A 14101-nucleotide genomic window follows, 5' to 3' on the forward strand; every position below is an offset into this window, starting at 1 on the left:
CATACGAATATTTTGGAACCTTCCAATCCCGATTCCCGTCTTTAAAACTTCACTGCCCAGGTCCGCCCTTCTTCGCGATCGTGGAAAGACCATTCTAATCGCGAAGGCCAAAGAAACACTGCCCTCCAAATTTCCTCTTCGCGTTCGCGATGCCTTCAGGCCCTACTGCTTCGTGTTTGCGGTTGAAGCTTCGCGTTCGCGAAGGAAAAATGACTCCAGGCCCCCCCTCCCTCTCTTCTTCGCGTTCGCGTAGCCTTGGCCGCGTTCACGAAGGCCTTCCCAGCTACTGCCTCACATTCGCGAAGGCCAAAACCCAGCAGCCTCAAAGTTCCTCTTCACGAACGCAGGACTCCCTTCGCGTTCGCGAAGACGGAAACCAGATACCAACAACAACATTTCCAAACAGCTCGAACTAATCCGAAACCACCCCGAAAGACACCTAAGATCTCTGGGACCCCGTCCAATCACACCAACCAGTCCCATAACATAACACGGACCTGATCGAGGCCTCAAATCACATCCAACAACATCAAAATCATGAATCGCACCCCAATTCAAACTTAATGAACTTTAGAACTTCAAACTTCTACATTCGATGCCGAAACCTTTCAAATCACGTCCGATGACCTCAAAATTTGCTCACAACTCATAATTGACATTACGGACCTACACTAACTTCCTGAATCGGAATTCGACCCCGATATCAAAAAGTCTGCTCCCGGTCAAACTTTCCAAAAACCGTGAAATTTTCATTTTTCGCCAAATTACCCTGAAATGACATACGGACCTCCAAATCCACTTCTGGATGCGCTCCCAATACCAGAATCACCATACAGAGCTATTCCAAGACTTGGAATCCCAAGCGGATATTGATAACATTAAAATTCACTCCAACCCAAATTTATGAAATTCTTCCAAAATGCCAACCTTCCACAATAGGCGCCGAAACGCTCCCGGGGTCATCCGAAACCTGATCCGGACATACTCCCAAGTCCAAAATCATCATACAAACCTGTTGGAACCTTCCAAACTCGATTCCCGTCTTTAAAACTTCACTGCCCAGGGCTGCCCTTCTTCGCGATCGCGGAAAGCCCATCCTGATCGCGAAGGCCAAAGAAACACTGCCCTCCAAATTTCCTCTTTGCATTCGCGATGCCTTCAGGCTCTACTGCTTCGTGTTCGCGGTTGAAGCTTCGCGTTCGCGAAGGATAAATGACTCCAGGCCCCCGTCCCTCTCTTCTTCACGTTGCGTGGCCTTGGCCGCATTCACGAAGGCCTTCCCAGCTACTGCCTCGCATTCGCGAAGGCCAAAACCCAGCAGCCTCAAAGTTCTTCTTCGCGAACGCAGGACTCTCTTCGCGTTCAAGAAGAAGGAAACCAGATACCAGCAACAACAGTTCCAAACAGCTTGAATTGATCCGAAACCACCCCGAAAGACACCTAAGGTCCCCGGGACCCCGTCCAATCACACCAACCAGTCCCATAACATAACACAGACCTGCTCGAGGCCTCAAATCACATCCAACAACATCAAAATCATGAATCGCACCCCAATTTAAACTTAATGAACTTTAGAACTTCAAACTTCTACATTCGATGCTGAAACCTATCAAATCACGTCCGATGACCTCAAAATTTGCACACAACTCATAATTGACATTACGTACATACTCCAACTTCCAGAATCAGAATCCGACCCCGATAGCAAAAAGTTTGCTATCGGTCAAACTTTCCAAAAACCTTCAAATTTCCATTTTTTGCCAAATGACCCCGAAATGACATACTGGCCTCCAAATCCACTTTCGGACGCGCTCCCAATACCAGAATCACCATACAGAGCTATTCCAAGACTTGGAATCCCAACCGGATATTGATAACATTAAAATGCACTCCAACCCAAATTTATGAAATTCTTCCAAAATGCCAACCTTCCACAATAGGCGCCGAAATGCTCCCGGGTCATCCAAAACCTGATCTGGACATACTCCCAAGTCCAAAATCATCATACAAACCTGTTGGAACCTTCCAATCTCTATTCCCGTCTTTAAAACTTCACTGCCCACGTCTGCCCTTCTTCGCAATCGTGGAAAGACCATCGCGATCGTGAAGGCCAAAGAAACACCGCCTTCCAAACCTCCAAATTTTCAACTTTCGCCAATTAGCGCTGAATCCTTCTAGAAATATCCAAATGCAAATCCGGCATACGCCCAAGTCCAAAATCACCATCTGAACCTAACGGAGCCCTCAAAATGTCATTCCGGGGTCAAATTCACAAAAGTCAAACTTGATCAACTCTTCCAACTAGAAGCTTCATCAATGAAATTCATTCTTCCAAATCGATTCCGAATAACCTGAAAACCAAAACCGACGATTCACATAAGTCATAATACATCATACGATGCTGCTCAAGATTCCAAATAACTGAACGAAATGTAAATTCTCAAAACGACCGGTCAGGTCATTACAGTACCCCTCTGTTGTGAGCTATTTGAGTCAAGTTTGAGGTTGTACAGAGGTTAATCTCCTGATTTAGCCTGATAAATGCTATTTTGTGATGTATTCACCTCTTTTGAGCTATGATATCACACTTGCACATGCATACACCTTAGCATGTCACTTATACTAGTCCAGGATTATGAGATTTGATATTCCTTGATCATGTACATGTATTCCTGCACATCTGCTTTATGTGTGATATGGGTCGGACTGGTAGCTTACGGATTGTAATATTGAGCGTGTGACCATGCCGGGCAGATTTTGATATTGAGCATGTGACCACACCAGCTATTCATATTATTGGCACGCGAGTTATCATCTTTCTGAGTGTGAGTGTATCTCAACTGCATGCATTGAACATTTTTCTGAGTGTGAGTGTGCTTCGAAAAAATGTCCTAAAGTCAAAATACAAAAATACTTCAAATATGTGTGAAAATTAGGACTTTCTTTGCAGTGAGTCACTCAAAACTTGAGGATAGGTAGAATTCAAAACCTTTTATTGAAGCAAGATGAACAATTCTTGTCGATACTTAGGTATACCCTAGGTACCACTCGAAGCTATAGAAACTACCCATAAGTTGATCTCGGTTTGCTGGAAAGTATATGGTGGGAATTCCTATGCACAAAACCAATTATTGGCACCAACCAAAGCCAAGTCAAAAAGATGACCGATCAATAAAATCACAGTCTTTCCTTACTTCTCATTTTTCAAATATTCTCTAAAAAAAGCTACAAAACAACAAAAAACACAGAAAACAAAAAGTCAAGTTTTGTTGACGGTGGAGCTAGATTTTGTTCTAACAAAACTACGCCTCGACTTGACTTCCCACGGGGGTATACGTAGGCAACCCACGTAGGGTCCGGTCCCACTCTTGTAATAGAAAACCAAAAGAAAATCATTGCTATACATTCGGAACTACGCCGCGACTTGATTTCCTTTGTTAGGAATACATAGGGAATCCACATCGGATTCATTCATTTATCATAATCAAACTACGCTTTGGCCTATTCCATTCGGATACGTAGGCAGTCTAAGTTAGACTCGGCCATATCATTTCAAATTCTATCATTGTGCTTCTATTACCTACCTGAATCATTAATAACAGAACCCTCTTCATCAATTTTCTTACATAGAAAAAGAATAGCTTCTTGCCCCTTTCCAGGTGCCCTTCTGAACAATGGATATTTCATTTCAACGTTCAAATTTTCCAGGTGCCCTCCTAAACAATGGGCATTTCATTTCAAAGCCATATTTTTCAGGCGACCTCCTGAACAATGGGCATTTTATTTCAAGTTCAATTTTACAGGCGCCCACCTTCTAATACGGGTATCTTAGATTTAAGTGCTCGTATGACTTCGGATCGGTACTTAGCCCGAAATTTCTTTTTTCATTTAAGTGCTCCGATCACTTCGGAACGGTATACATTCTGGATTTCCTTCGAAAAACTACTTCAGACCGGTATCTAGATCGGATCCCTTTTGAATTAGAGTTCTAACACGGGACCCTACTTCATTCAAAAAATCACATATCAATCTTCCTCAAGCCAAACCGAAGCATAGTCCACACATCGTCAACCCTACTTACCAAAAACGCAACACAACGTGGAACTATCTTCTAGCAAATAAATAGGGGCAGGTTTTGAGGACAGATGTCTAGCTTTTCAAACAGCAATCGACAACATGTCCCAAGTATTGTTCTTACGTCCCATTGACACGGGGTGTGTAGATAATCCGAACCCCCATGGTCAAATAAAACATCCAATGTGTCATCATAGCTTGATGCTGGGGCAGTTTTCAAATCAAAAGTCAAAATCAAATCATCCATCGCTTGTCAAACTACAACCGGCCTGATTCTCGTTACATTCGAGATATGTAGGAAAACTCTACATAGAGCCCGACCTCATCCATCAAAATCCATTCAATCAATCTATCCGTCCATCCAACACCACGTCCCAGTGTTACCATAGTCTGACACTGGGCAATTTTGGAATCAATGTCGAGATCACATGAATTCTTTCATCCTCGAACATTTGTCTTCCATCCCATGAGGCTACAATTCACAAGTAGCACTCAGCTTCATTCCAGAATTACACGCGACCTGATTCTCATTACACCCAAGAATACCAGAGTTTGGTCACTATCTTCAAAACCTCCTCACCCCCACTCTGTCATGTCGGGTCAAAATTGAGTATGGTGTCGATTTCTTTGCCCGAAGACTCTTACATCATCTCCGGTCAAAGAAGGGCAACTGTTGACAGTTAATTTTGACCCTCCGTATTTAAAAGTAACTTCTACATGCTTCCTAGTCAAAACAATGATAAAAATATAGTTTTTGCACATTATTTAGCTTTAACGCAATTTATTGATAATTATTCCTATTTTTATAAAATATGGGAATTTCTATAATTTTATTGCAATTAGTTAAATACTACCATTTTGTGCATTTTTATAAATATCAAATAATTTATTGATAATTGTCCTATTCTTCAAATATTAGGATGTTCTATCAATTTATTGTCTTTTCAAAAAATAAAATAATAATCAATATGACACAATTATAGTAGTTATATTTTCAAATAAATACTACAAGATTTTCTAATTAAATAATTATTTTTCAATTCTTATAATACAATTTATTTAACTACGAGGAGGCCGGTAGAATTTATCTCAAATACGGATCAAATACACTCAAAAACCAGTGTCTCGTCAATATCTGAGATGACAACACACTTGATGCGACAAGACATCTTAATAAGTCACTTGATGTGACCTGATGTGATCACCTAATGACATTTATGTGACATTGGTGTGACATTACACATTTACATTGCTGACCACATGTTTTCTTTTACATTTTTACCTTTTTTTATTTTCCAAAACTTGGTCCCTAAGTTTGCCACCCCACACCCACATTTATACACACACACAAATTACCATCAGATTTTATTAAAAGTGTCTTCTAAAAACCCTAGTCCATTCACCTATCACTTTGGAGAGAGACAATCGCCTATGTCTATCTCTCATCTCTCTCTCATGTTGAGAGAAAGCTAGCAACTCCCCATCTTCTCCAGCTCTCATGGTTGCCGCCGCCGGAGGTGATGATCGACAACGACTATGGTTCAGATCATTGCAACCGCCACTGCTCCTCTCTCATCCATTCTCCTCGCCATCGCTGCTGTAGACGAAGTCGCTGGAGGGGGCTGACCTCCATTAACGTTGGCCATCACCCCTGCTGCCTCTATCTTTGTCTCTTTCTCATCCCTATTTTCTTCTCCTTTCTCATCTTTGTCGCTCGTCTTTGGCCAGATCTTAACGAGATCTTGTAGGTTTGGCCGGAAATACAAATGCCAGCAATGGTTTCCTTGAGGTTAGGCATTTTTTCGGCGGCCGCCGTTAAAGTAACGCCAATAACCACTGCTGCCACTCATCTGGTCAAAAATCGTGTCCCTCGCTAGTGAGATCACTGCTTCTCATTGACGGGTCTCTGTTTATGAGACGTGGTTGTTTTATTTGATTAATCTTGTGCCTTTAATTTTTCGGCAACTTGTGGTCAAGGACACAGTCCTATAGCTGTCGTTGGTTTGTTTTCTGATGGTCTTTTTCCTGCTGCTTTCGTTAGGATTCTTTACTGTTGTTTTGTTTGTTGAAGCTTTGAAGTTAAACTCCACTGCTTTGTGCTCGATAATCAGGTTTTCTAGTTTGGGGCTGTGATGGGGAGTTCACTTCTGTTTCTCTATCACACAATTGTCACGATCTGAAAGCTTTAGTTGAGTTTGGATAATTGTTTGTTGTTTACTGCTCCCTCATTGTTTGAGTTAGATATTGTTGATGTTGTACTTTTGGCTAAGAAAATGTACCTTCATTGTCACGACTCAAACCGAAGGGTCATGACGGGCACCCGGTGCCTCACTCCACCAAGTACCAACGTAACGTATCTTCTTATCATACTATTTATCACGACCCAAAACTAACCTGTCGTGATGGTGCCTATCATGGTACTAGGCAAGCCGACTACGCAGACATTTACAACACTTTAAAGCTTTGAAAGATATGGAAGTAGTTATAATTAAGGAAAACCTTTTTAACAAAGGAGTAAGAAATCATAATTTAATACAAAATCTCTCCCAAAATCGGAGTGTTACTGAGTACATGAGCATCTACATAAAAATAAAAACTGAAACATAAAATGGAAGATAAGGAAGGAGAGTCATAGTGTGCGGACGCTAAGCAGCTACCTCGATAGTCTCCAAAAAATCCGAACTCCACAACTAAGCAACCACCGTGATCGGAAGCACCTGGATCTGCATACGAGATGCAGGGTGTAGCGTGAGTACAACCAACTCGATAAGTAACAAATCTAACATTTGGACTGAAAGGTAGTGACGAATTCAGCAGGTACAGTTCAATATAGAAATAACAGTACAGAAATGTAGGCATGCTTTCAAGTTCAACAGTTAAACTCAATTCCAATAAAATAGATCAAATTCTGAATGATATGAGGAGTATGACCTCTCTACATCTACATGCCAATGCACATGCTACATGTGATGCACCATGCTGAAAGCTTCGTGTACTCACACTCTCGAAATACTCAATCGCTCAGTACTGTATATGGCAAATCTAGCCCATGGAAGATCTATCCTATATATATACACACACACACACGCGCGCGTCAACTGATAGTCAATCACTCAGTACTGTATAAGGCCAATCTAGCCCAGGGAAAGGTCCATCCCCAAATATAAATGATTCAGACAAGATCCATGTCCGGGTTAAATCCATCCTTCAATATAATCAACCGCGCTCACTAGGGGTGTGTATAGACTCCGTAAGGGCTCCTTAAGCCCAATTGCTGTAATAAGCCAGATCCAGGCATAAATCAGTAAACATGCTGCGGCGTGCAACCCGATCCCATAACTATCACTCTCAATTAGGTTCTTGACCTCACTCAATCATCAATCTCTCCAGTCTCTCTCTCTCTTGGGCTCACAATGTCGTAAAACTAGCCCAAAAAGGATGATATGATATAGCAATAAATAGCAACGGAGACGGAGATATGATATGCAATGAATAAATATGATTGAGTACGAAATTTTAATGAAATCAATAAGTCAATGGCAAGGAAAGACAACAATGGGTCACAACAGTACCAATAATAACCTAAGCATGATTTATAGCATGATTGGCAGCTCAATTACATTATCACATGATGAAAACACGGATATTAACAAGATAAATCCACTATACAGTTTCATGGAATTGACTAGGTCACAGTTCTTACGATGCACGCCCACACGCCTGTCACTTGACATATGCGTTACCTCAACACCAATCATATAACACATAATGTGGGGTTTCGAACCCTCAAGACCAAGTTTAGAAGTGTCACTTACCTCAATCCGAGCGAATCTCTACTCCAACACACCTTTGCCTCGCGAAACAGCCTCCAAATTCCTCGAATCTAGCCACAAACAATGTGATACAATCAACACGGGCTAAAGGAATCAATTCCATAAGAAAATACTAAGTTATTAATCAAAAGTCAAAAGTCGACTAAAAAGCCGGCCCACAGGCCTACATATCGAAATCTAATAAAAGTCCCCAAACTTGAAAGCTCATTCATCCACGAGTCCAACCATATCAAATTTATCAAAATCCGACACCAAATCATCAGCCAAATCCCCAAATCAAACTCTCCAAATCCCTAGCCTCAAACACCCAATTTACACCTTAAATACACACAGTGGGAAAATCAATGTCGAAACAAGATTATTGGTCAAAAATGAGCACAAGGGACTTACCTCAAGAAACCCATCGAAAATCCTCTCAAGAATTGCCCAAACCCGAGCTTGAAATGTTTAAAATGAAGCAAAATCGAGAACCCTTGAATTCAAGTGTTCTGTCCAGCCTTTCCGCTTCCGCAGAGACTTAACCACATCTGTGGCGTCGCAGAAGGAACATTCCACCCGCTTTTGCGGTGAACCACTTGAGCTGGGCCTCCACTTCTGTAGTCCTAGCCCTCGCATATGCGCAATCGTAGGTGCGGATTTCCCATCGCACCTGCTCACCTTTCGCTTCTGCGCCCATCACGCCGCACCTGCGGTCATCCAGGTGTGAAAAACTTCTCGCACCTACAACCACAGTCCTCCCCAATGTTGGCCGCATCTGCGCTCCTCAGCTCGCACCTGCAAGCAAAGCTTCGCAGGTGCGATTACACCAGCAGACTCCCTGCTTTAGCCATGCACCAAGTCCCATTTTTTATCCGTAAACCATCCGAAATCAACATGAGGCCCTCGGGACCTCAACCAAACATACCAACAAGTCTTGAAACACAATATGAACTTAGTCGAGCCCTCAAATCACCTCAAACAACATCAAAAACACGAATCACACCGCAATTCAAGCGTATTGAAACTAAGCAAATTTCAACTTCTACAAATGAAGTCGAAACCTATCAAATCACGTCCGATTGACCCCAAATTTTGCACACAAGTCACATTTGATATTACGGACCTAGTCGAACTTCCGGAATTGGAATCCAACCCTGATATCAAAAAGTCCACTCCCGGTCAAACTTTCGTAAAATCCAATTTTTGCTATTTCAAGCCTAATTCCACTACGGACCTTTAAACCACAATCCGGACACACTCCAAAATCACCCAACGGAGCTGACAGAACCATCAAAATTCCATTCCAGAGTCGTTTATACATAAGTCAACATCCGGTCATCCTTTTCAACTTAAGTTTCCAACTTTGAGACTAAGTGTCTCAATTCATTCCAAAACCTCACTGGACCTGAACCAACTACCTCGACAAGTCACATAGCAGTTATAAAGTACAAAATGGGCAGTAAATGGGGGAACGGGGCTACAACTCTCAAAACAACCGGCCGGGTCGTTACATCTTCCCCCTCTTAAACAAACGTTCATCCTCGAACGGGTCCAATGTACCTGGAGTCTCAAATATGTGTGGGTATCTTCTCCGCATCTCCCGCTCGGTCTCCCAAGTAGCCTCCTCGACTGGCTGACCTCTCTATTGCACCTTCGCTGAAGCTATGTCCTTTGACCTCAACTTTCGAACCTGCCAATCCAAAATGGCCACCGGCTCCACATCATAACTCAAATCTCCATCCAATTGAACAATGCTGAAATCCAAAACATAAGACAGATCGCTGACATACTTCCGAAGCATAGAAATATGAAATAATGGATGCACACTCGACAAACTAGGTGGCAAGGCAAGCTTGTAACCCACCTCTCCAATCCTCTGGATTACCTCAAAATGCCCAATATACCGAAGGCTCAACTTTCCCTTCTTCCTGAACCTCATAACACCCTTCATGGGTGAAACCTTGAGCAGTACCTTTTCCCAACCCATGAAAGCAACATCACGAACCTTCTTGTCGGCATAACTCTTCTGTCTAGACTGCGCCGTGCGAAGCTGATCCTGAATCAATTGAACCTTGTCCAAAGCATCCTGAACCAAGTTAATACCCAATAGCCTAGCCTCGCCTAGCTCAAACCAACCCACTGGAGATATACACCTTCTCCCATACAAAGCCTCATACAGAGCCATCTGAATTCTCGATTGGTAACTGTTGTTGTAGGCAAACTCCGCGAGCGGCAGAAAATGATCCTATAAACCCTCGAAATCAATGACACAAGCGCGTAGCATGTCCTCCAATATCTCAATACTGCACTCGGACTGTCCATCCATCTGAGGGTGACATGTTGTACTCAACTCAACCTGGGTGCCCAACTCTCGTTGCACGGCTCTCCAAAATTGCGACGTAAACTGCATGCCCGGATCTGAAATGATGGACACTGGCCCACCGTAAAGGTGAACGATCTGTAGGATGTAAATCTTAGCCAACCGCTCTGAAGAATAAGTAGTCCCAACTGGAATGAAGTGTGCGGACTTGGTCAGCCGATCCATAATCACACAAATAGCATAGAACTTCCTCAAAGTCCGTGGGAGCCCAACTACAAAATCCATGGTGATCTGCTCCCATTTCCACTCTAGAATCTCTAGACTCTGAAGCAATCCACCCGGTCTCTGATGCTCATACTTCACCTGCTGATAGTTAAGGCGCCGAGCTCCAAATCTCACTATATCCTTCTTCATCCTTCTCCACCAATAATGCTGCCTCAAGTCTTGGTATATCTTTGCGACACCTGGATGAATGGAATATCGCAAACTGTGGGCCTCCTCAAGAATCAACTCATGTAGCCCATCTACATTAGGCACACAAATCCAACCATGCATCCTCAATACCCCATCATCCACAATAGTAACATCTCGGGCATCACCGTGTTGAACTGTGTCCTTAAGGACAAGCAAATGGGGATCATCATACTGGCGCTCTCTGATGCGATCATATTAGGAAGTCCGAGAAACCACATAAGCTAGAACCTGACTGGGCTCCGAGACATCTAATCTCACGAACTGGTTGGCCAAGGCTTGAACATCAACTACAAGCGGTCTCTCACCAATAGGAATGAATGTAAGGTTACCCATACTCACTGCCTTCCCACTCAAGGCATCGGTCACCACATTAGCCTTCTCGGGATTATACTGAATAGTGATATCATAGTCCTTTAGCATCTCCAACCATCTATGTTGTCTCAAATTTTGATCCTTTACTTTAAACAAGTGCTGGAGACTCCGATGATCCGTAAATACCTCAGAAGACACACCGTAGAGATAATGCCTCCAAATCTTCAATGCATGAATGATGGCAGCCAACTCCAAATCATGGACAGGGTAGTTCTTCTCATGGGGCTTCAACTGACGCGAAGCATAAGAAATCACTCTACCTCGCTATATAAAGACACACCCAATATCAATCTGAGAAGCATCATAATACACTGTATAAGAGCCTGAAGCTGAAGGCAAGACTAGAACTGGAGCTGTGGTCAAGACAGTCTTGAGCTTCTGAAAGCTCTCCTCACACTCATTCGACCACCTGAAAATTGCACCCTTCTGGTTCAATTTGGTCAATAGCGATGCAATAGATGAGAAACCCTCCACGAAGCGACGATAATAACCAGCCAAGCCGAGAAATCTCTGAATCTCCGTAGCTGAGGATGGTCTAGGCCAACTCTGAACCGCCTCTACCTTCTTCGAATCCACCTGAATCCCCTCATTGGACACCACGTGCCCCAAGAATGCCACTGAACTAAGCCAAAACTCACACTTGGAGAACTTGGCATAAAGCTTCTCCTCCCTCAACCGCTGCAACATAACTCTCAAATGTTGTGCATGCTCCTCCTGGCTACGAGAGTACACCAGGATATTATCAATGAACACTATGATAGACGAGTCAAGATAAGGCTGAAATACAATGTTCATCAGATGCATGAATACTGCTAGGGAGTTGGTCAGCCCAAAAGACATCACAAGGAACTCATAATGACCATAACGGGTCCTGAATGTTGTCTTTAGAATATCCGAGTCTCGAATCTTCAACTAGTGATACCCAGACCTCAAATCAATCTTGGAGAACACCCTGGCTCCCTGAAGCTGGTCAAATAGATCATCAATGTGCGGCAAAGGATACTTGTTCTTGGTTGTAACTTTGTTCAACTGCCTATAATCGATGCACATCCGCATAGTACCATATTTCTTCTTCACAAATAGGATTGGTGTGCCCCAAGGAGACACACTAGGCCTAATAAACCCCTTATCAAGGAGTTCCTGAAGCTGCTCTTTCAATTCCTTCAACTCAGCTTGCGCCATACGATTCGGAGGAATAGAAATGGGCTGAGTGCTCGACACCAAGTCAATACCAAAGTCAATATCTTTGTTGGGCGACATGCCCGGCAGGTCTGCAGGAAACACATCCGGAAAATCTCTCACCACCAGAACAGAATCAATAGAAGGAGTATCAGCACTAACATCCCTCACAAAGGTCAAATAAGATAAACAACCCTTCGCAACCATCCGTTGGGCCTTCAAATATGAAATCACACTACTTAGAACATAGTCTAGAGAACCTCTCCACTCGATCCTTGGCAACCCCGGCATTGCCAATGTCACGGTCTTAGCGTGACAATCCAGAACATCATGACATGGAAACAACCAATTCATACCCATGATCACGTCGAAATCAATCATACTAAGTAATAAGAGATCAACTATAGCCTCCAATCCCCCAATAGTCACTACACATGACCGATATACACGGTCCACAATAATAGTATCGCCCACTGGCGTAGATACATGAATAAATGAAACTAAGGAGTCACAGGGCATATCCAAATAATGAGAAAAATATGATGATATATACGAATAAGTGAAACCAGGTTCAAATAATACAGAGGCATCCCTGTGGAATACTAAGACAATACCTGAGATCACTGCATCTGAGGCAACATCATCTGGTCTGGCAGGAATAACATAGAATTGGGTCTGACCGCCAACGCCTCATGAAAGACCAGAATCACAATGGGCACAGCTAGTGCCTGAGTTGGCCCCGCTGGCTCAACCACATTGGAAACCTGCTCCTGGACTGGAGCAACTAGTGGATCTGCAGGTGCTGCTCTAGCTACTGTATGAGTTGCACCTTTGCCCCTACCGCGACCCCTACCGCGACCTTGGCCTCTCGTGGCCCTAGCTGGTGGTACTGGTGGCTGGCCATCCTGTCCGGTAGCACGTGTCCTCACTATTTGTGAGGGAATAGAACACCAAATATTTAGTGATTGTAATCAACAAATTTGCACGACAAGAATACAAGAATGTGAAGTTTCCTAAGGGTTCGGCAGCCTACTAAACCTGCTCATGACTAAACCGGAACTTTCACAAATGAAATCATAAGGGTTTGGCAGCCTACTAATACAGGCGTCTCCGTACCGATCTGCAAGACTCTACTAAACCTTCTCATGACTTGGGAGACCTATGTAACGTAGGCTTTGATACCAACTTGTCACGATCCAAAACCAACCTATCGTGATGGCGCCTATCATGGTACTAGGCAAGCCGACTACGTAGATATTTACAACACTCTAAAGATTTGAAAGATACGAAATCAGTTATAATTAAGGAAAACCTTTTTAACAACAAGGTAAGAAATAATATTTTAATACAAAATCTCTCCCAAAATTGGGATGTCACCGAGTACATGAGCATCTACATAAAAACACAGTCTAATACACTATCTAAGAAATAAAAACTGAAACATAAAATGGAAGATAAGGAGGGAGAGTCAAGGTCTGCGAATGCCAAGCAGCTACCTCGATAGTCTCCGAAAATCCGAACTCCACAACTCAGCAACCACCGTGACCGGAAGCTCCTGGATCTGCACATGAGGTGCAGGGTGTAGAGTGAGTACAACCTACTCAATAAGTAACAAATCTAACCTACAGACTGAAAGGTAGTGACAAATTCAGTAGGTACAGTTCAATATAGAAATAATAGTACCGAAATGTAGGCATGTTTTCAAGTTCTACAGTAAAATAGATCAAATTCTGAATGATATGAGGAGTATGACCTCTCAATATCTAAATGCCAATGCACATGCTGTATGTGATGCACCACGCTGAAAGCCTCATGTACTCACACACTCGAAATACTCAATCGCTCAGTACTGTATATGGCCAATCCAGCC

General features: G+C 43.0%; 1 protein-coding gene across 1 annotated transcript; it reads right to left on the bottom strand.

Annotated features, from left to right (window-relative positions):
• Positions 1 to 5615: 5615 nt before the first annotated feature.
• LOC138892421 (uncharacterized) lies at positions 5616 to 12312 on the bottom strand. Its single transcript, XM_070176136.1, has 5 exons — positions 12101 to 12312; positions 11333 to 11461; positions 10606 to 10861; positions 9538 to 9942; positions 5616 to 5804 (listed from the first exon to the last, which is right to left on the bottom strand). The coding sequence occupies exons 1-5, from the start codon at positions 12310 to 12312 to the stop codon at positions 5616 to 5618; spliced, it is 1191 nt and encodes a 396-aa protein (XP_070032237.1).
• Between the last annotated feature and the right edge of the window lie 1789 nt (positions 12313 to 14101).

The sequence above is a fragment of the Nicotiana tomentosiformis genome, chromosome 5 (genome assembly GCF_000390325.3).
Source record: "Nicotiana tomentosiformis chromosome 5, ASM39032v3, whole genome shotgun sequence".
Taxonomy (NCBI): domain Eukaryota; kingdom Viridiplantae; phylum Streptophyta; class Magnoliopsida; order Solanales; family Solanaceae; genus Nicotiana; species Nicotiana tomentosiformis.

Excerpts from the sequence above, each read along its gene's own strand:
- LOC138892421 (XM_070176136.1), bottom strand. The coding sequence starts at position 12,312 with ATGTCGCCCAACAAAGATATTGACTTTGGTATTGACTTGGTGTCGAGC. Across the intron at positions 10,862-11,332 it reads GCTTCTCAGATTGATATTGG|AGAGCGCCAGTATGATGATC; the intron begins GTGTGTCTTTAT and ends TGATCGCATCAG. Across the intron at positions 5,805-9,537 it reads AGGACATAGCTTCAGCGAAG|ATCTGGCCAAAGACGAGCGA; the intron begins GTGCAATAGAGA and ends GATCTCGTTAAG.